Source organism: Chionomys nivalis, chromosome 1 (genome assembly GCF_950005125.1).
Source record: "Chionomys nivalis chromosome 1, mChiNiv1.1, whole genome shotgun sequence".
NCBI lineage: Eukaryota > Metazoa > Chordata > Mammalia > Rodentia > Cricetidae > Chionomys > Chionomys nivalis.
Window position 1 is genome coordinate 66,561,706 of NC_080086.1, and position 19,796 is coordinate 66,581,501.

Below are 19,796 nucleotides of genomic sequence, written 5' to 3' on the forward strand. Positions count from 1 at the left end.
CCTCAATTCTTTGAGTTCCTGCCAGTCTAGAGGACAGACCACTTAGAACTCCCTGAAGCCTCTGCACTTGGAAGACATGAGAAAGTCTTGCCACCTTGTGGAGATAAATGGTATTCCTCCCTGAACTTCTGGTCTATCAAAAATAAAAGAGGCAAAAGGGCTTTCTCGGTGGTGGCATATGCCTTTAATCCCAGCACTTGGGAGGCAGAGGCAGGCGGATCGCTGTGAGTTCGAGACCAGCCTGGTCTACAAGAGCTAGTTCCAAGACAGACTCCAAAAGCACAGAGAAACCCTGTCTCGAAAAACCAAAAAAAAAAAAAAAAGGCTTTCTCTACCATGGGGCATGTAGTGTCAAACGTTTGCAAACACGAGGCTGTGCACAATGACCCTTTTGGATGGGTGCAAAACTTTATTTAAGTGCATTGTAATACATGGTCATTTCAGAGGCACAAGAGCAACTTGCTGTGGGTACCAGCTGGTCAGAAGAGCAGAAGTCTGAAGCAGCCATTTCCATCAGAGAGGGTAAAGAGTCCACAGGGAAAGGTGACAGAAGTTACCCCCTTCCACCTTGGGGAATCCTCAACAGTTGTGGCATGCTCTGCAGAAGGGGCAAGCCCCACCTTTTCACGCTGCACAGCGCCAGTGCGCCCTCTGCTGGGCACAAGGAGGACCAGAGGATTCTTTTAACAAAAGCAGAAAGGTGGGCTAGAGGCCACTACAGGAGCCTGGGCCTCTTTACAGCACTTTCCAGTTGGCAAGGGGTTGAACTAGAAATCCAAGCCCTCACTGTGAGAGCTGTCTGCTGTGCGTTGGGCGCTAAGGATGGATACTCACTGCCTAGCTCTGGGACCCTCAGGAAAATGGCAGTAAAGGTGGGTCAGTGTGGACAGACGCATGACAAAGGCGCAGGCGTCCTGGTATTTCTATCTTAATGACTTTGGACCTATATTAACCACCTGTGGGCTTCAATGACAGGAGGCAGACAGCTGTCTGGCAGTGCTCTGGAAGAGCGAGCAGTGACGTGCTCAGGACACCCTAGCTAGTGAACTGAGGTATCACTCCTGCACCCTGCAGAAGAGGGCAGCAGGCATGCACGAAGGGCAACATGGACTCTACTGCACCTGCCTTACAGCTATGAATTTGGAGCAGAGTCGGGGGAGAAACATTGGTGTCACAGGAAGACGGCAGCAGAACAAAGAAGTTCAAGGACCATCACCGTGGTGCCCTCGATCCTCTTTCTGCATCAGGGCACACCCTCTTCACCCCACAGACAAGACACTGAGCCTCCTCTCTGCAGTGTTTAGGTTCCCCTCCTCTTCCCAGTTCTGCAGTTCTCTTTCTGGGGATACCAGTTCCCAACAACTCTCTCTCAAGCCCCCGCAGAAGCCTTCTGATGGCTGGTAATGCCAGTCATGCCCTGCTGGCTGGGTCTGAGGGCTTATGTTTGTGTTAGGCAGGGCTGGGGAGGGCACTGTGGTAGGACACGGACTTAACTGTCATAGAAATCTATGTGGGCTCCAGACTGGAAGGTGTCCTTTTGCAGCAAGCTCAGCAGTTTTTGGGCTGATATCCCACAATCCACCAGCTCCCCATTCGACTTCAGCTTCTGCAGTCCGTTCCTTAACTCTGGGTCCTTGGAGGTTTCTCGAGCCAACTGCTGCATGTCTGTGTCCAGGGGACCTAGAGGATGGAAAGTACAAGAGAAGGACAGAGGTTGTAGATTCCCCCCTGTGTGGAGGGTGGAGCCCAGTCAGGTCTGGCCTGAGTTCCATTATGTTGCCTTTTACATTTTTTCCTTTTTTTCAGTTATGTTCTCTATGAATTTCTCTCTTGAAATTCAGGCTCCTCCTGCCTTAGCCTCTCCAGTACTGGGATTATAGGTGAGGGCCACCATGCCCTGCTCACATTATTACTGAGTTTTGGACTCAAAGCTAAAGACTATTAAGCATGGTTTAAAATCAAGATCATCCTCTCTGGTCCATGTAACACCTCTTTCCATCTTTTCTACTTGTATCCGTGCATACATGGACACCATAGGTTCCCTACTCTACCTACGTCCAACCAGGGACCATGTGAGACTTCCAGCATGACCTCAAGCAGGTTCATGCCATAATTTTGCTTTTCTCCTTTCTTTAACACCCCCTTTAGCTCTCTGATAAATTCATCTGGCTGCACTTTGCTGGCTCAGTTGATAAAGTTCTTGCTGTACAAGCATTGGGACCTGAGTTCAGATCCCCAGCAAAAAGCCCAGTGTAGGGGATTAGAGAGAAATGTCTCATTGTTAAGAGCACTTGCTGTTCTTGCAGATAACCAGGGTCTGAATCTCAGTACCAACATAGCAGCTCACAACCATTTGTGACTTCAGTTACAGGAGATATGATGCCCTCTTCTGGCCTCGGCAGGCACTGCATATAATGAACAGATACACTTCAGGCAAAAACACCCATAAACATCCCCCATCCCCCTATCTCTCTCTCAGGACTTGTCACTCTAACAAGTTTTTTCACCCTTACTTGCATTTATGAAGAATGAGGGCTAACTTTTATATATTTTTTTTAAAATGCTGCAAGATCCCCGGTGGTAGTAGGCACCCGAAATGCTGTAGGTCCCAAATGGTGGAAGCGGGCCATATAGCGGCAGGCAGTGGGTCCTGGGTGCAGCCAGTCCCAGGCAGAGATGGCTGCCGGTCCCTGAGCAGTGGCTGGTCCCAGGCAGGGAGACACATGGCAGGCAGGCAGGAGACAGACATGGATAGACACGACATGCAGAGTGAGGTTGAATATTTATTTAGGGAATTATGAAGGGGGGAGGGAGAGTGGGGCAAAGAGAGACAGAGAGGGGGGAAGCAAGAAGTGGGGAGATAGGCAGAAGCAAAGCTGCCTCTCCGAGAGGAAGATGGTAAAGGGAGAGAGCTCAGGCAGGAAGCTGAAGATTAGCTTGGGGAGGGAGTGGGCGTGGCTTGTCTCTTAAAGAGACAGAAAACTATAACACTAACAAACAGCCCTGAAGGAACTGTGCAGCCTACCACATTTTTAAGGGTTTTCAGAGACAGAAAAATCATAGACCCCAGGGCTGGAAGAATAACTTTGTTTCAGCGAAAGGTTCTCCAGTGTGTCCTGCCCATAGTTTCCTGCTCCTGCAGGCCTCAAACTTGCTGCTAAACCAGTGCTGACCTTGAACTCCTGTTTACAACGCCCAGAGCACCTCCTGTGAGCTCAGGATTGCTATCTTTGCAAACAGACCTTCCTTTCTAGGGTCTTTGGAACTCTGTTAGAACATTCTTCTGGAGACTGAAGTGAAAACTGGAATTGCTTCTGTTTGTCTTCAGGCTCTGGGGGATTCCCAAAGCTCTCAATTCCTCCATGATGTCCGAGGCAGCCTCGAGAGACCTAACTTAGTTCTAGGTCCATCTGGAATCACCACACCCCACCCCAGCTGTGCTTTACCTGTGATCATAACTGTCTGAATGAATCTCCACTAGTTGAGAGTAAAACAAGAAATACCGTGTGTGTCTCTGTATGTGTGTGTCTGTGTGTGTGTGTCTGTGTGGAGGTCAAGGACTAGGTCACATGAGGAGACCCAGCAAAGACCAAGAAATTAGAAGCGAGTTTGGATCCTGGTCCTGCTTCACTCCAGCATTAGACAGACCGTTTTGTCTCCCTGTCTCTAGGCTCCTGACCTAGTCCAGAGGGGCACAGACAACTGCCTCTCACCCTTGAGTTCTCACACAGTCCACCACATATCGCTAGCTTCTAACCACAGAAATCACAAGCCTAGAAGAAAAGCCCCAGCCCTGTGGCATCTTAAGAGGCTGGTCAGACAAGACAAGGCGTCAGAAGACCACATACCATGCAACTGTCATGAGAACAGGGCCCTATCTTATTCATCCCGGGCCCTCTTTCCCACCCCATCAGTGTTCCAGCACAGTTCTGGGGCCGCTCACCACTCAACAACGCCTGCCTGCTTGTCTTTGAGCATTTATTGCAGCCATCCTCCATGAAGCTTTGCTAGGTGTTGGGGATACATGGAGAAATAATATGTGGCCCTTGAGGGAGAAAAGCAGACAGCTAAACATGTAAAGGTAATATAGTCTTTTGCTTCCTAACTTTCATTTATTTATGTTCATGTGTATGGGTGCTCTGGTCCACCTGCTAGCCAGGCAACTCCTAACGCTGAGTTCCTCTGCCCCTGACCACTCTAACTTCTTGGAGCCTGTGTTTTCCTTGCAAGATGAAGAGTCATGACTGAGGGGTGCAATATATTCTTTGAATTCTTTCCTAAGAATACAGACCAGGCTCCCCAGCTTGCCCAGGCCCCAGAAAGGTATCAGCAAGGTCGGGAGGCTTCAAGGGCAGTACCACCCACCTACCTGGAGCATAGCTTAGCACCCTCACGCCAGGTTCCTCAGCAGCTAGGACCTGGTACAACATGTCTCGGGCAGCCTTCCCGGCGCAGTACAGTGCCCAGCCCTTATAGGGCTGCAGGGCACACAGAGACGAGATGTTAACCACGGTCTTGCTGAGGCCAGGGCTATCCGGGAAGGCATTCAGGGTGCCCGAGGTCAAGCAGAGCATGGAGGTCAGGTTCAGAGTCCAATAAGTGTTCACCTCAGCTGGGTCGGTCACGTCCACGAAGCCTTTGGAAACATCTCCAAGAGTGCCTGAGAAAACAGGACCGAATAAATGGCACAGTCTCTCCCCACCTACCCCAGCTCTGCAGACACCCCTAAGGCAAGCTAAGAATACACCTGTCTGAGTGCTCTTCAGAAAAGCAGAGGATCTGTTTAGAGACCTGCTCTCTTGACTCACGCCCCCACCAGGAGGCACTGCTCCAGGCGTTCGAGAAAGTTCTATAGGAGCTTTAGACAATCAGGCTGCCTCCACTTGGACTCTGGACTTTCAGGGACTACCCAAACGGCGAGAGCCCGCAGCCCCAGTCTGGTCGGTCTGGTCGGCGGTATCACCTGCATTGTTGATGAGCAGCAGGCGCTGCAGCCCCTCGGGCCTGGGGAGCTCGCGCACAGCGCACAACAGCTGCTGCACGCCGGCCTCGGTGCAGAGGTCGGCTGCTGCGCGCACCACTCGCAGGCCTGGATGCTGTGTGCCCAGCTCCTCCTCCAGCTGCCGCAGCGCCGAGTCACTGCGTGCGCTCAGGAGCAGCACCGACCCGGGCGACAGCAGCCGGGCCAGCAGCGGGGCCAGGGCGCGGCCGAAGCCCCGGGAGGCCCCAGTCAGCACGCAAACGGTGAGGCCCAGCCCGCCTCCCTCCATGCCTGGAACTCAGTGGCGCGCACAACTACTAAACCGGCACGGGGCGGGGCCTACCCTTTGCCTGGGTAGTGGAAGATTTGGCCACCGCCCATCTGCGTCTGGATGAAGAGACCAACCAATTGCCAGCGAGGCGTGGCCTGGTAGGCAATCCCAGTCGCCTTCCTAGCGCGGCCTGCTTCCCCCCCCACACCTTGAGCCAATCCCACAAGCTCAGCCCCTTTCTGGAACCACGTGTTCCAGAATTGGCTTCCTCCATCACCAGGGTTGGTTTGTCTTCATCCACACAGGGCATATCAGGAAAGGATCAGTGACAGCAGTGGATGAAGTCCTTCCTTGCCTGTGTATAGTTTGGGTCCCCTTGCGCCCTGGGTGACAGCAGCTTCCTTTGGACGAGTATAGCAGCACCCCCAGAAGAAAATGAAGAGGACACTGGGAGAGATAGGATGAGTGAGAATCGCAACATTCTCATAAACAAGACAATGACCCCTCATGTTACAGTAATAACACACCTTGATCCCTTGGGACCTGAGGACAGCAACCATAGACTATAAACCCGTGTCATGCACGTATTAAACCACTTGATAATCTCAAATGGAAAAGAAAAATTCCCTTAGGAAGGCACAGTGGTCCACACTTGTAGACCCAGCACTTGGGGAATGTGGGAGGATAAGGAGTGTGAGAAGTAATTGTAACGTTCCATTCTCAGTATGAGGCGAGCTAGAGTTGGAGGGACAGACAAGTTTAGGAAGCACTAAGCCCCTCTTCCCTGGCTAGTGCTAGCCCCTCTTTGTTTCAGAAAGCTACACGTGGTTTTCTGGGTCACCTAGCCAGATCAGAATAGGGAAGTCAGCAATCAGAAGGGAACAGTCTCAAGTTCCAAATTATTTATTGGATGAGGATTTTGTCTAGCCCGATGAGATGGGAGAACTAGGGGGTTGCAAGTCCTATATGCCTATAGGAGAGAGAACAGGAATGTCTCTCAATAGGTTTTTTTTAAAAAAAAAAAAAAAAACAACCAAACAACAACAAAAAAAAACCGCTGTCTTGCAGCAAATCAGTATCTTGGCCATGTGTGCCTTTCCTCTATGCCAGAGTACCTTCCTGCAGAACTGTATATTTAAAACCACTTAGTTTTCACGAGTCTCTTGAGTTTATTTTCTTATTTCCAAAAGGAGTTGAAGGATCTTTCAGACTACATGGTGAATTCAAGGGCTGGGCTATATAAAATTCTGTCTCCAAACCAAACACAATTCAGAAAAAAGGGAGTGGGCTGGGGAGATAGCCCAGACAGGGAAATGCTTGCCTTGCTGAGTTTGAACCCCAGAACCCACACTTAAAACACTAGATGTGGCCGGATGATGATGGTGCTTGCCTTTAAGTGCTCAGGAGGCAGAGGCAGGTGGATCTCTGAGTTCGAAGCCAGCTTGGTCCACAGAGAGAGTTCCAGGACAGCCAGGGCCAGACACAGAAACTATATAAAGTTTCTTCATATATTCATGAAGAGAGAGAGTTTCTGTCTTGAAAACCCATTTTATAAAAGCTAGGTGTGGTGTGTGCCTGCTCTCCCAGCGCTATGGAAGCAATGCATATCCCTGGCTCCCCTGCTAGCCTAGCTGTTCCACGCCAATGCAAGAATCTGCCTTTAAAAATGTTTTAAAAGGTGGACACACATAAAGAGCTACACACATTGTCCTCTGGCCTACACAACCCCCTACCCCCTCATCCCTACACACACGAACAGGCACATGCGTTAACACAGAGAGAAAGAAAAAGAAAAGTTCCTCATATGAAAGTAAGCATATGGAGACCAAGGACTAAAGCTGGGAGATTGAAAAATGCAGATCACCAAGGCACTGCTCGTTACTCCAGTTCTGATCCGCTCCTGTAACAGGGGTCTAATCAGGCCTGTGTCTGCCTCCCTCTTGAGTAGACCAGAGACCCCATCTAAACAGGTTAAACAGCCTTCCTGCAGCTGCTCCCCTCTCCAGGTGGCCAGATGGGAATTCCAAACCAGTGTTGTTTCCCGGGACATTGACACAGCTGCCAAGTTTATTGGTGCTGGGTCTGCCACAGTTGTTGTGGCTGGATCCGGGGCTGGCATCGGAACAGTGTTTGGTAGTTTGATTATTGGCTATGCCAGGAACCCGTCTCTCAAGCAACAGCTCTTCTCCTATGCCATTCTGGGCTTTGCCCTGTCTGAGGTCATGGGGCTCTTCTGTTTGATGGTCGCCTTCCTCATCCTCTTTGCCATGTGAGGCTCCATGGGGTCACCCAGCCGTCCCTGCTGCTTCGACTCCATGTCGGTCCTGGTGCTGGAGTGTGCTGAACTTTACCATTAAACAACAACGTTTCTCTAAAAAAAAAAAGAAAGAAAGAAAGTAAGTAAGTAAGTAAGCATATGGAGAGCTGCTTATATCTCTTTAAAATCTCTTTCAAACATTTATTGTGTGTATGGGCGTTTCCCCTGCATGTATTGTGTTAACCACACCTGTGAAATGCACAGTGGAGCCAAAAGAGGGCGTCGGGTTCCCCTGAAACTGGAGATACAGTTGTGAGCTGCCTTGTGGGTGCTGAGCATTGAACCATGGTCCTCTGGAAGAGCAGCAAGGTGCTATACCAGGTTTTGTTTTGGGCCACCAACCAGTTCCCAAATCATGACACAGAGACATCTTGTTTGTTATGAATGTTCGGCCGTATTGTAGGCTCGTTTCTGCTAGCTCTTCTAACTTTAGCTGTTTCTTTCTTTTTAAAATATTTATTTATTTATTTATTATGGATACAATATTCTTTCTATGTGTATGCCTGCAGGCCAGAAGAGGGCACCAGACCCCATTACAGATGGTTGTGAGCCACCATGTGGGTAGCTGGGAATTGAACTCAGGTCCTTTGGAAGAGAAGGCAATGTTCTTAACCGCTGAGCCATCTCTCCAGCCCCCTACCTGTTCCATCTGTGTTTTGCCTCAGGGTGTTTTACCTTTCTTTCCTCTGTGTGTCCTACTTTGTCCAGCTGACTGCAGCTACCTGGCTTCTGGTCCCGGACGTGTCCCTCTATTTCTCCCGAGTTCTCTTCTTCTTCACTCATTCCCCAGCCTAGAGTCCTCATCCTATTTATTCTCTCTGCCTGCCAGTCCTGCCTCTCCTTTTCCTGCCTAGCTGCTGGTCATCCAGCTTTTTGTTAGACCAATCAGGTAGGTGCCTTAGGCAGGCAAGGTGAAACAACAACAACACATCTTTACATAATTAAACAAATGCAGCGTAAACCAATTAACACACCTTTACACAGTTAAAATAATATTCCACAACAAAGTGCTCTTCCTGCTGAGCTGACTCTCTAGCCCCTGTTTATAGTTTGTGAACAATGTGACAGTAAGGCTGCCTGTGCTGCCAGCACTCTGGAGACTGAGACTGGAGGATCAGGGTCATGGCCTGTCTCGAAAAACGAAAACCAAAAAAAACGAAAAAAATAAGAAAGAAAAAGAAAGGTGCATGTCAACTGCCTGGCTGCTTTTCCTGCTTTTTCTTTTTCTTTTTTTCTTTTTTCTTTTTTTAAATGAGGGAGAAGTGTGTTGGAGGTAGGACTACAGTTTGCAGGGAGTCTGTTCTCACCTTCTGCCATGCGGTTCCTAAGGATCAAATCCAGGTCTTCAGGCTTGGAGGCTCAAGCGCACTCCCCACCCCCACCAAAAGAAGACTTGCATTTGTGTGTGTTTGTGTGCATATTCACATGCATATATGAGTTCCTGTAGAGAGCAAAGGGCTCCTATCCACTGCAGCTGGAGTTACAGGGGAGCCACGTGATTTGTTGCTGGGAATTGAACAATGGTCAAAAAGCAGTAAGCACACTTAAGCACTGAGTCACCACTCCAATACCCTGAGACACATTTCCTCCTTTAAAGACCAATGAGGAATATGGAGAACAAGGGAAAGTTCTTCATAGTTTCTAATGCTGTGCACCATGTGAACATTGGAAGAGCACCCGCTGGTGTTCCTGTGCATCCAGCATTAATTGTCTATGAAAAACAGCACTAAAGACAGGAACAAAGTGCAGAGTTTCTCACAGGGATGAGGTCCTATTATCACTTGACAAGGCCCACTGAGTCTGGAGCGTGACAGGCACAGCATCACTCGGCTACAAGGCTGAACTGCCTATACAGGCAACATGAATGGTACCCGGCACACTGAAATTCCCATTCCGTATTACCCTCCTGTGCTTATAGTTAAAATAAGCTACATGGTGAACTGTTAAAAGCAGAAGAAAAAGGAACATTGTATGTAGCGAGCTGCATGGAGCCACACCTGATGGCAATGTAGAGAGCTGTGTGGAGTCACACCTGATGGTGCTGGCTCCCGCCCTCCGCGATCCCGAAAGCGAGTGCTCTCTGTGATAATCAACTCCTATGACTAAAGCCTGACTTATGCTATTATCACGCAATGACTGTCAGCTGCTTGCATATGCGTGGCCCTATGGGCAGTGCCCACCTGGCAATCTGGGGTTGGCGGCCCAGGCCTACTTAAGGGCTGGGAGAGGTTTTGCTCGGGGAGAGAGGGAGAGAAAGAGATGGGAAAAGATTGCTGTGAATGGAGTCCTGAAATAAACTGCTTAGCAAGAAGAGCTCCGGTGTTGCGCGTCTTCCTTGCTGGACGAGGGGGCCGTGACAATTGTAGGCTGAAGCTCTGGCTGAGTGTGAAACATGCTAATCTAGTGTGCACGACACCCTGATTTGACCCCAGCATCACACAAAACTAGCGTGACTGTGAGCGCTTGAGTCAGGAGCTCAGGATTCAAGGGCACCTCCTGCTACAGCACAAGTTCAATGACAGGCCGGGGTGTATGGAACACTGTTGAGGCACAGAGAAGAGAGACACACACATAGAGACAGAGGAGAAGGAGTATAGATTAAAGGAAAGAGAAGGCACAGATATAATCCCAGCAACTCAGAAAACCGAGGCAGACGACCTCAGATTTGAAGCCAACATGGGCTACATAGTACCAGCTCAGTCAATGACGAGTCATAGGAAAGGCCCTGTCTGAAAACAACCAAGGTTCATTATCAATGCCTTTTTATTTCCAACATTAAAAACATTTCAATGATGGAGAAGTGGGTTAGCACCAGTAGAATTGATCAAGGTGGCCTTCTTTCCTCCCTCCTCCTTGGCTTCTGAGAGGCACCCAGTCTCTCAGAAGTGAGAAAGGCAGACAGGTGAGACATCCAGGTGACCCACAGTGCTAACAAAGCTGGGATCGCCTTGTCAGCCCACCAACTGAAATCTATTCAGCATAATAAGATTCCCCAAAGCTTGGCTTGCTGGGCTCTGCCAACCATCTAGCATCCAGAGAGGACCACCCAGTGTCCGCAGCAGCAGCATCCTGTCTCATTCTCCTAGGTCTGGCCACCAGAATGCTACCTGTTTCTTCAACTAACTTAGTGCTGCTTTTTTGTTTGTTTGTTTTGTTTTTTATTTTTTTCAACTGTCCTTCACAGCAATAGCCCACTCCCTGGTACCCGTCTGTTTTCCTTTTTTTTAAATTGATATTTATTGAGCTCTACATTTTTCTCTGCTCCCTTCCCTGCCTCTCCCCTCCCCCCTTTAATTCTCCTCCAAGGTCTCCATGCTCCCAATTTACTCAAGAGATCTTGTCTTTTTCTACTTTCTACTTCCCATGTATATTATATCTATGTAAGTCTTTCTTAGGGTCCTCATTGTTGCCTAAATTCTCTGGGATTGTGGTTTGTAAACTGGCTTTCTTTGCTTTATGTTTAAAAACCACCTATGAGTGAGTACATGTGATAATTGTCTTTCTGGGTCTGGGTTACCTCACTCAAAATGATGTTTTCTAGCTCCATCCATTTTCCTGCAAAATTCAAGATATTTTTTTTCTGATGTATAATACTCCATTGTGTAAATGTACATTTTCCTTATCCATTCTTTGGTCGAGGGGCATTTAGATTGTTTCCAGGTTCTGGTTACGACAAACAAAGCTGCTATGAACATAGTTGAGCACATGTCCTTGTAGCACGATTGAGCATCCTTTGGATATATACCCAAAAGTGGTATTACTGGGTCTTGAGGAAGGTTGTTTCCTAATTTTCTGATAAGTCACCACACTGACATCCAAAGGGGCTGTACCAGCTTGCAATCTCACCAGCAATGCAGAAGTGTTCCCTTTTCCCCACAACCTCTCCACATCAGCTGTCATCAGTGTTTTTGATCTTGGCCATTCTTACAGGTGTAAGATGGAATTTCAGAGTTGTTTTGATTTGAATTTCTCTGATGACAAAGGATGTTGAACATTTCCTTAAGTGTCTTTCAGCCATTTTAGATTCCTCTGTTGAGAGTTCTCTGTTTAGGTCTGTACTCCATTATTTTTATTGGATTATGTGATCTTTTGGTGTTCAATTTCTTGAGTTCTTTGTATATTTTGGAGATCAGACCTCTGTCTGATATGGGGCTAGTGAAGATCTTTTCCCATTCTGTAGGCTGTCATTTTGTCTTATTGACCGCGTCCTTTGTTTTACAGAAGGTTTTCAGTTTCAGGAGGTCCCATTTATTGTTTCTCTCAGTGTCTGTGCTGTTAGGGTTATATTTAGGAAATGGTTCCCATTTTTTCTTCTATAAGGTTCAGTGTGGCTGGCTTTATGTTGAGGTCTTTGATCCATTTGGACCTGAGTTTTGTGCACGGTGATATATGTCTATTTTCATTTTTCTACATGTTGATATCCAGTTATGCCAGCACCACTTGTTAAATATGCTTTTTTCCATTTGATATTTTTTACTTCTTTGTCCAAAATCAGGTGTTTGAAGATGTGTGGAGTGATATCCAGGTCTTCTATTTGGTTCCATTGGTCCTTCTGTCTGTTCTTATGCCAATACCAGGCTGTTTTCAGTACTGTAGCTCTGTAGTAGAGTTTAAAGTCAGGGATTATGATGCCTCCAGAAGTTCCTTTATTGGACATTTTTTTTCCTTTTTTTATAGAGTGGGTTCTGTGGGTATCCCAGGATTCCTAGAAATTGTTTTGTAGATCAAGCTGACCTTGACCTCACAGAGGTCTACCTGCCTCTGCCTCCCAAGTGCTGGGATTAAAGGTCTACACCACCTCCAGGCTGACCTTGTGCTTTCTTTTAACCACTATTTTGACTTAAGTGTGTGCACATACATTCACACATTATATGTTTACACTTGTGTACGTGTGCACCAGTGTCCATAAACACATACACATGCAAGCTCAAGTTATGTGTGTGTATCACAGGTGTTCAGTGTCAAATGTCAATTCATGGGTGCTGTACACCTTGTGTTTTAACACAGGCTTTCTCAAGGCCAGTGAGGTCAAGATGCCTCTGCCTGAAAGGGTAGCACACACCTACAATCCTGGCATTCAGGAGTCAGAAGCAGGCAGATCTCTGTGAGTTCAAGGCCAGCCTGGTCTACAGAGGAAGGACCAAACAGAAAAACTGTCTCCAAAAGAAAAACTCACAACGACAAAACAAAAACAGAGATTCACCTGTCTCCATCTCCGGGTGCTGGGGTGGCCAGCAATAACAAGTCTGCTGGCTGTTTTCCTTGCATTCTACACAATGAACTCATATCAAACAAGGTGAACAGGCATTGTACAGACAGACAGTCACTGTCTCAGGATTCCTGTGCTTCTGAATCTCGCCCAGGGTGCCGATTTCACACTCTTGCTTCTTGGCCAGTCGTCTCTCATTATGAGCGGCAGGGCCAGGAAGAACCGCAGTGTGGTCTATGCAGTTTCTTCAGGGACATCCCCTGTAAAAGCTATTTGTTCTTCTATTAGGATAATGTAGAAATGGAATGAAGTAAAGAAGGATAAAATCACGTTAGATAGGTACAGAGCAGTGGAAGCCTCCTCCCAGCACACCCAGTCACCCCAGTTTTTGGCAGGAGTTGAAGCAGGGACCCCAGTAAACCAGGTGCACTAACACGGAACTGCTACAGAAGTGCCACAAGGGGGCAGCACAACATCAGAGTTTCTGACGGGTTGCTTGGCCACCAGCCTTCCTGCCTTTCTTATTGGCACAGGTGGGGGTCTCCATGCTCCCTGAACCTTCCTGTCAGTGCCTCCAATGGGGCCAGCAGGGAGTAAGTACTGAACAACTTTTCAGTGCTGTGCACAAGGATGAACTCAATGCTCAGGCCAGTTCCAGATGTGAGTCACAGGGAATAGCCCTGCACATCTGGATGCCTGATTTTCTTCTCTCTATCAGAAAGATCTTTTGATTCACAAGGAATATGTGGCTGTAACGGGTTGCTATGTCACTGTTTTCTCAGATTGGGGCATTAAGATTTGGGGGTAGGTGTTGTTTGTTTTAAAATAGAGTATCATTCCTCCTAGACTGGCCTCAAACTTTCCATGTTGGAAGATGACCTTGACTCCCTGATCCTCTTGTGTCTGCCCCCCAATACTGGGATTCCCAGCATGCTCCACCTGGTTTTATTTTATGCTAAAGAACCCAGGGCCAAAGTCAGTGTGGATGCTAGGCACACTGAGCATTAGTTGTAGGGACATAGCCCCACCCATTGGGGGCGTGTTCGCCTCGGGCTAATGTTTACGGATAAAGCTGCCAGGCGTGAGCCCAGCAGCCCTTTTCTTTTGCTCCGCTTTTCCAGTACTCCGCGGGAACCTGTGGTCCTGTAAGTCTATTTCCTTATTAAAGCTGTATATATCTATATAATCTGTCTACATTCATTTGCGCCACCACAATTAGTCCTGTTGTTCACTTTCTGTGTTTTAGAGAGAGAGCCACCAAAGCTAGACTACTGTTCTTCATGTAGGTCAGGCTGGCCTTGAATTTATGGCTAGTCTCTAGTCTAAGCCTCCAGAGTCCTGGGATTCTAGACATACACCTTCATCCTAACTCTAGCATCTCATTTTAAGACAAATCCACAAATTCCCTAGAACTGTCTAAATGCGAGGGATAGGAAATTGCCCCAAGGGGTGAGGTGACTAAACCGACAAGCAGTGGGGTGAGGCTCCATCTTCCTAGTTTCACCAGCCTGAGGTCTGGACTTGGGCTTGTTAAGGCTGGTGCCTTCCATTTTGTCGCATGAAGCTGCATAGAGAGTTAGACGAGACCAACTTGAGGGCTGCTGGTCAGAACACACCTTTAAAGCTGCCTGGATACTCAGGGGAGAGTCCAGGGACTCTCTGAGATGACAGGGGACTGGGACAGCCTCCTGTCCCTCCCTCCCACCCAGAACAGAGCTCATCAGCTTCAGAAGAAGAGTGGTGTCCAGCTACACCTCGTGTGTGGAACTTCAAAAGACTCTCAGTCAGAAAAAATGGGTCATCTAGAAAGGCTAAAAGAGAAAAAAAGAGAAAAAGAAAGCAAGAGAAAAATCAGGGCCAATGGGCAAGATCTGCAACTCCGTTAGGAGGTATTTCTCAGCTACAGTGAGTCTGAGGCTAGCCTGCCTGAGCTCCAGGTTTGACTCAGTTGGGCAGCTCTTGCTGCCATGCAGCAACCTGGGCTTGGTCCACAGAACCAAACAAACCAGGCTTGGTGTGGAATTCCTGTAATCCCTACATTTGGTAGGTGGAGGCAGAAGGATTAAAAGATCAAGGCCATCCACCCCTACACAGAGGATTTAAAAAGTCAAACTCCCAAAACCCGCTAAGACAAATTACATACCTCTCTCCCCTGCACTCAGTTGGTTGAGGGCAGGATGATTGACAGTCCTTGGCAGCCGGGACTACACACAGTAAACCGGAGTCAAAACAAGAGAGAGAAAAAGAAAGGATTCTTTATTATAAAGAACTAATATGGCTCAGAGGTTAAGAGCATTGCCTATTCTTCCAAAGGTCCTGAGTTCAATTCCCAGCAACCATCTGTAATGAGGTCTGGTACCCTCTTCTGACCTGTGGGCATACACACAGACAGAATATTGTATACATGATAAATAAATAAATATTTAAAAAAAAAAAAAGAACTAATAGTTATGTCGCTGTAAGGTTTAGGAGTCATGTGGTTTCACAAAGAAAAAAGAAGACCATGAGTACAAGGTACAGTCAGCAGTGAAGGGGAACAGACAAGGACAGGGTTGAAGAACTCTACAAAAGGCGTATATGTGTTTGTGCATGATATATGCATGGCCATAAGTCTGTGTGTGGTTGTGTGTGTGTGGCTGTCTGTGTGTCCTCGCCCTTTGAGCACACACGTAGACCAGGAATATTCATCAAATGCTTTTATTCCTTAAATCTTTTTGTTTGTTTTTTGAGACAGGGTTTCTCCGTGTTTACTTGGCTGTCCTGGAACTGGCTCTCTAGACCAGGCTGTCCTTGAACTCACAGAGATCTGCCTGCGTCTAGCTCCCCATCTTGAGGCAAATGGGTGCTTTACTACCTTAATCTTTGAGACAGGGTGTCTCACTGATATCGGCTAGCAAGTTCCCACACCTGCTCCCTTCCCAGCAGGCGAAGATGACACAAGGATGCTGGCACGACCTGTTGTCACACAGTCCCGTCCACCCATCTCGCCAGCCCTGGTCTCCAGATTTGATAGTTCAGAATATTTAGAATTTGCATATTCTTTTGGAGACAGGTTTCCATTCAGCCTGGAACTCACCCATGCCTACCCTGGCCTAGAGGTTTTCCTACTTAACATGGCAGAGTGGCTGTGGGCAGTTAGAGTTGAGAAGATGAGGATCCTGCTCAAGGTCATCGCTGGCTACAGAGTGGCCTGCCTGGGCTATATGAGGCCTTGATTAACCCACAATACTAAGAGTGTTTCAGTGCAGCTAAGGAGTAACTGAAGCAGCAGCATCTTCAGGACTATAAAGTCAGCCTAGACTACATACACACTGTGTTTCAGTCCAGCACGACTTAGAGGGCAAGACTCTGTGTGTGATGTTGGAGGGTCTTCTGTTTTGTGTTGATTTCATTGGTTAATAAAGAAATTGCCTTGGCCATTTGATAGGCCAGCCCTTAGGTGGATGGAGTAGACAGAACAGAATGCTGGGAGGAAGAGGGAAGTGAGGCAATTGCCATGCCTCTTCTCTCTGGGCCAGACGCCATGGAACCAGCCATCAGGTCAGACATGCTGATTCTTTCCCGGTAAGCCACTATCTCGTGGCGCTACACAGATTATTAGAAATGGGTTAATCAAGATGTGAGAATTAGCCAATAAGAGGCTAGAACTAATGGGCCAGGCAGTGTTTAAAAGAATACAGTTTGTGTGTTGTTATTTCAGGTGTAAAGCTAGCCGTGTGGGAGCCGAGCGGTATGAAAAACAGGCCTGCCCGCAGCTCCTTCTACATGTGTGAACACTAAAACCATCAGAAAAAAACAGGTTGTAGCACACTGTTCCTATTAACCAAAGTAGACAGAACCAAATGTCAGAAAATAAGATAGAAGTGTGCACCTAACACTTAATACACCTGTCAGGGAATGAGAGCCAATTCTCATCTATGATTGCAGATAGAATGTGTTCCCTTAGTATATTTCTGTGGGTCTGTAATTTTTAGGGTGGGTCACTCAAGGTATTATGTCAGTTTATTTGTTTTAATTTGCTGTGTCTATTAAACCAATTGAAATTTTTATATTGTATTTGCATTATTGTTGCTGTTTATGGCCATCTTCAGTGCTTGGTGATTCCCTGGGGGTTTAACATATGACAGAGCAGCTGACCTGCCTGAAAGTTGTTTATGTGCAAGAAAAACACACAAACACAGAGGCGGAGATAGAGAAAGACACAGAAAAGAGAGAGACTCACCAGTGGCTGTGTGTTCGAGTGGGTAGAGGGCAGGGGAACAAGGCAATTAGCTGGATCAAAGTTTCCAGAGGTAGGACCTTTAGTCTGTATTTAAAAAGAATAAATGTGTTTTTCTAGGTGCTTTTGATATAAGAACTGTTAGAGCAGTGGAACTTTAGAATAAAACACAAATGCATTCACTCTCTGGCACAATTTGTCTCCAAGGTATATAGGTAGCTTTCTTTTTTCCTTCTCTTTCTTCTTTCCTTCCTTCCTTTCCTTCTTCCCTCCCTTTTCTTTCCCTCTAGCCTTCGTTTCCTTTCCTCCCTTTCTCCCTCCCTCTCATCTTTCTTTTCCTTTGTCTCTTCAGTAGGGTCTACTCTCCCACCCAAGTTGGCATGGAACTCAGCACACCTCCGTGTTAGCTTCCAGCTCACAATGATCCTCCTGTCTCACTTCCGTACTGGTATTGAGATCTGCCTACCTCTGCCTCCTGAGGGCTGGGACTAATGAATGTGCCACCAAACCTGGCTCCTAAGGATGCTTGACAAGGCCACGAGGCATCATATTTTTCATTTACCCAAAATTACACATAATACAAATGTGTGTATACAAACGAAGAAATAGTTTAAATGAGATTAAGCCACTTGGACTGACCATGTTCCCCTCAAGAGCTATAAACTACCTAATAAAGAACCCCAGTAACGAATATGAAAAGCCCCCTTTTGAGTGTTAGTTCTGTATCCAAGAGACTGTTGAAACAGTACAGGCTATTGTCATTGCCTTGGTTATCAGAGGGTGGGGCTCAGTTTCTATTGCTGAATATACTATGCACTTTCGACATTAGACTCAGAGCTGGATCTGCCCTGAAATCTCCTCCCCGAGGACTAACTTTCATAGAACTGGAAGGCATTTTTCAAAATATGAGAGAATGAAGCAACCAATAGTCCTACAAAGTACAGCAAGCACCAGCATAGAAGACCCTGTAAAGGTGCATTCGCGACACTCTGCTTTGGTGGTAACCAGAAGTTGTCTACTGGGATTTAAAGCCCACTTAGGGGTGGGGTGTGGGGAAAAGCATGCCTGGTCCTGAAACTTAGTCACCTATCGGGCTAGTGAGGCTATGGATCGTAGAGGAGCGAGTACTACTGCTACTTTATTAAACCAGTATAATTCCAAATGCCTTCTAAATACCTTATAAGTCACTCCCAACCTCACCAAAGAACTTCTCTCTGCAACAGACAGTAACCATTACAGAACACAAGTAGCCAAAATATAGAGAACAACTGATCATGGGTGCCCAGCCCCGGTGGATTCATCTACAACACAACTCCTGTATCCAAGACTCAGGGAACATTTCAGAAGAGAGCGTCAGAAAGATTTCAAAGCCAGAGATGAGGAATTCTGCTATGAGTTTGTGTCTCCTAGAAGCCACAGGGAAGCTAAACCTGTGACAATGCAACTGTATGGCTGCTTACACAAGACCTGAATGAGAAAACAACAATAGGCAAGCTAATGCAGAAGCCGGAAACGCGTGGTGCCCCAGCCCTGGAGAAGAACTACAAGCAACTAAGGAATGCTGAGAAAGAGAGAGAGGGAGAAGGAGTCTTTCCGCATGGGAGCCTCCAAGTCGGTTCTCCAATACCAAGTGGCCAGTCTTTTCTTATTTTTCTCCCTCCCCCTCCCTCCCTCCCTCCCTCCCTCCCTCCCTCCCTCCCTCCCTCTCTCTCTCTCTCTCTCTCTCTCTCTCTCTCTCTCTCTTTTTCAAGACAGGGTTTCTCTGTAGCTTGGGAGCCTGTCCTGGAACTAGCTTTTGTAGACCAGGCTGGCCTCGAACTCACAGAGATCCGCCTGCCTCTGCCTCCCCAGTGCTGGGATTAAAGGTGTGTGCCGCCATGGCCTGGCAACCAAGTGGCAGTCTTGAAATCATGTACATCAACACTGATAGTATTGTATCTCTATATTTATCTGTGTATGCACACACACACACACAAACACACACACAATTAGAGAGGAGGAGGCCAGGAATTTGGGAGGTGTTAGTTGGGGTAATGCATAGATGGAGGAAGGAAAGGGAAATGATGTGATTTTATTTTAATTAAAACAAACAGGTGTGGTGGTACATCTTTAAACCCAGAACTTGGAGGGCAGAGGCAGGTTGGTCTTTGTGAGTTCAGGGCCAACCTGATCTACCTAGCGAGTTTCAGGTCAGCTAGGGCTACCTAATGAGACCCTGTCTCCAAACAAAACCAAAACCCAAACTAACTGCTTGTGGTGGGGCTTGCTGGTAGGGTTTGGTTAAGAGGTGGAGGCAGTGTTGTCATAAAAACAGAGACGTGGACCAATGGAATCAAATTGAAGACCCAGATGTAAAGCCATATACCTATGGACATCTGATTTCCAACAAAGAAGCCAAAATTATACAATGGAAAAATAAAGCATCTTCAACTGGATGTCAGCATGTAGAAGAATGCAAACAGTCCATATTTATCACCCTGCACAAAACTCAAGTCCAAGTGATCAAAGACCTCAATATGAAACAAGTATACTGAACCTGATAGAAAAGTGGGAAATAATTTCAAATGCATGGCACAGGCAGCAACTTCCAGAACAGAATACCAACAGCACAATATACAACACACAATTAATAAATGTGACCTCATGAAATTGAAGTTTCTGTAAGGCAAAGGACACCATCAATAGGACAAAATGGCAGTGTATAAAATGGACAAGATCTTCACCAAACCAACATCCGACAGAGGCCTGATGTCCATAATATATAGAAAACTCAAGAAACTAGGTATCAACAAACCAAAT

General features: G+C 47.1%; 2 protein-coding genes across 2 annotated transcripts; one reads left to right on the plus strand and one right to left on the minus strand.

Annotated features, from left to right (window-relative positions):
* Nucleotides 1-399: 399 nt before the first annotated feature.
* LOC130877828 (sepiapterin reductase) lies at nucleotides 400-5,294 on the minus strand. Its single transcript, XM_057775437.1, has 3 exons — nucleotides 4,964-5,294; nucleotides 4,370-4,660; nucleotides 400-1,680 (listed from the first exon to the last, which is right to left on the minus strand). The coding sequence occupies exons 1-3, from the start codon at nucleotides 5,268-5,270 to the stop codon at nucleotides 1,490-1,492; spliced, it is 789 nt and encodes a 262-aa protein (XP_057631420.1). The 5' UTR covers nucleotides 5,271-5,294; the 3' UTR covers nucleotides 400-1,489.
* Nucleotides 5,295-7,105: 1,811 nt separating this feature from the next.
* LOC130886049 (ATP synthase F(0) complex subunit C1, mitochondrial-like) lies at nucleotides 7,106-7,525 on the plus strand. Its single transcript, XM_057787948.1, has one exon. It carries the CDS (start codon nucleotides 7,106-7,108, stop codon nucleotides 7,523-7,525), a length of 420 nt encoding a protein of 139 aa, XP_057643931.1.
* Nucleotides 7,526-19,796: the final 12,271 nt, after the last annotated feature.

Coding starts and splice junctions, on each gene's coding strand:
- LOC130877828 (XM_057775437.1), bottom strand. CDS start 5,270: ATGGAGGGAGGCGGGCTGGGCCTCACCGTTTGCGTGCTGACTGGGGCC. Junction 4,661..4,963: donor GCTGCTCATCAACAATGCAG/GTGATACCGCCG, acceptor CTGTTTTCTCAG/GCACTCTTGGAGATGTTTCC. Junction 1,681..4,369: donor GGTGCTAAGCTATGCTCCAG/GTAGGTGGGTGG, acceptor TCCATCCTCTAG/GTCCCCTGGACACAGACATG.
- LOC130886049 (XM_057787948.1), top strand. CDS start 7,106: ATGCAGATCACCAAGGCACTGCTCGTTACTCCAGTTCTGATCCGCTCC.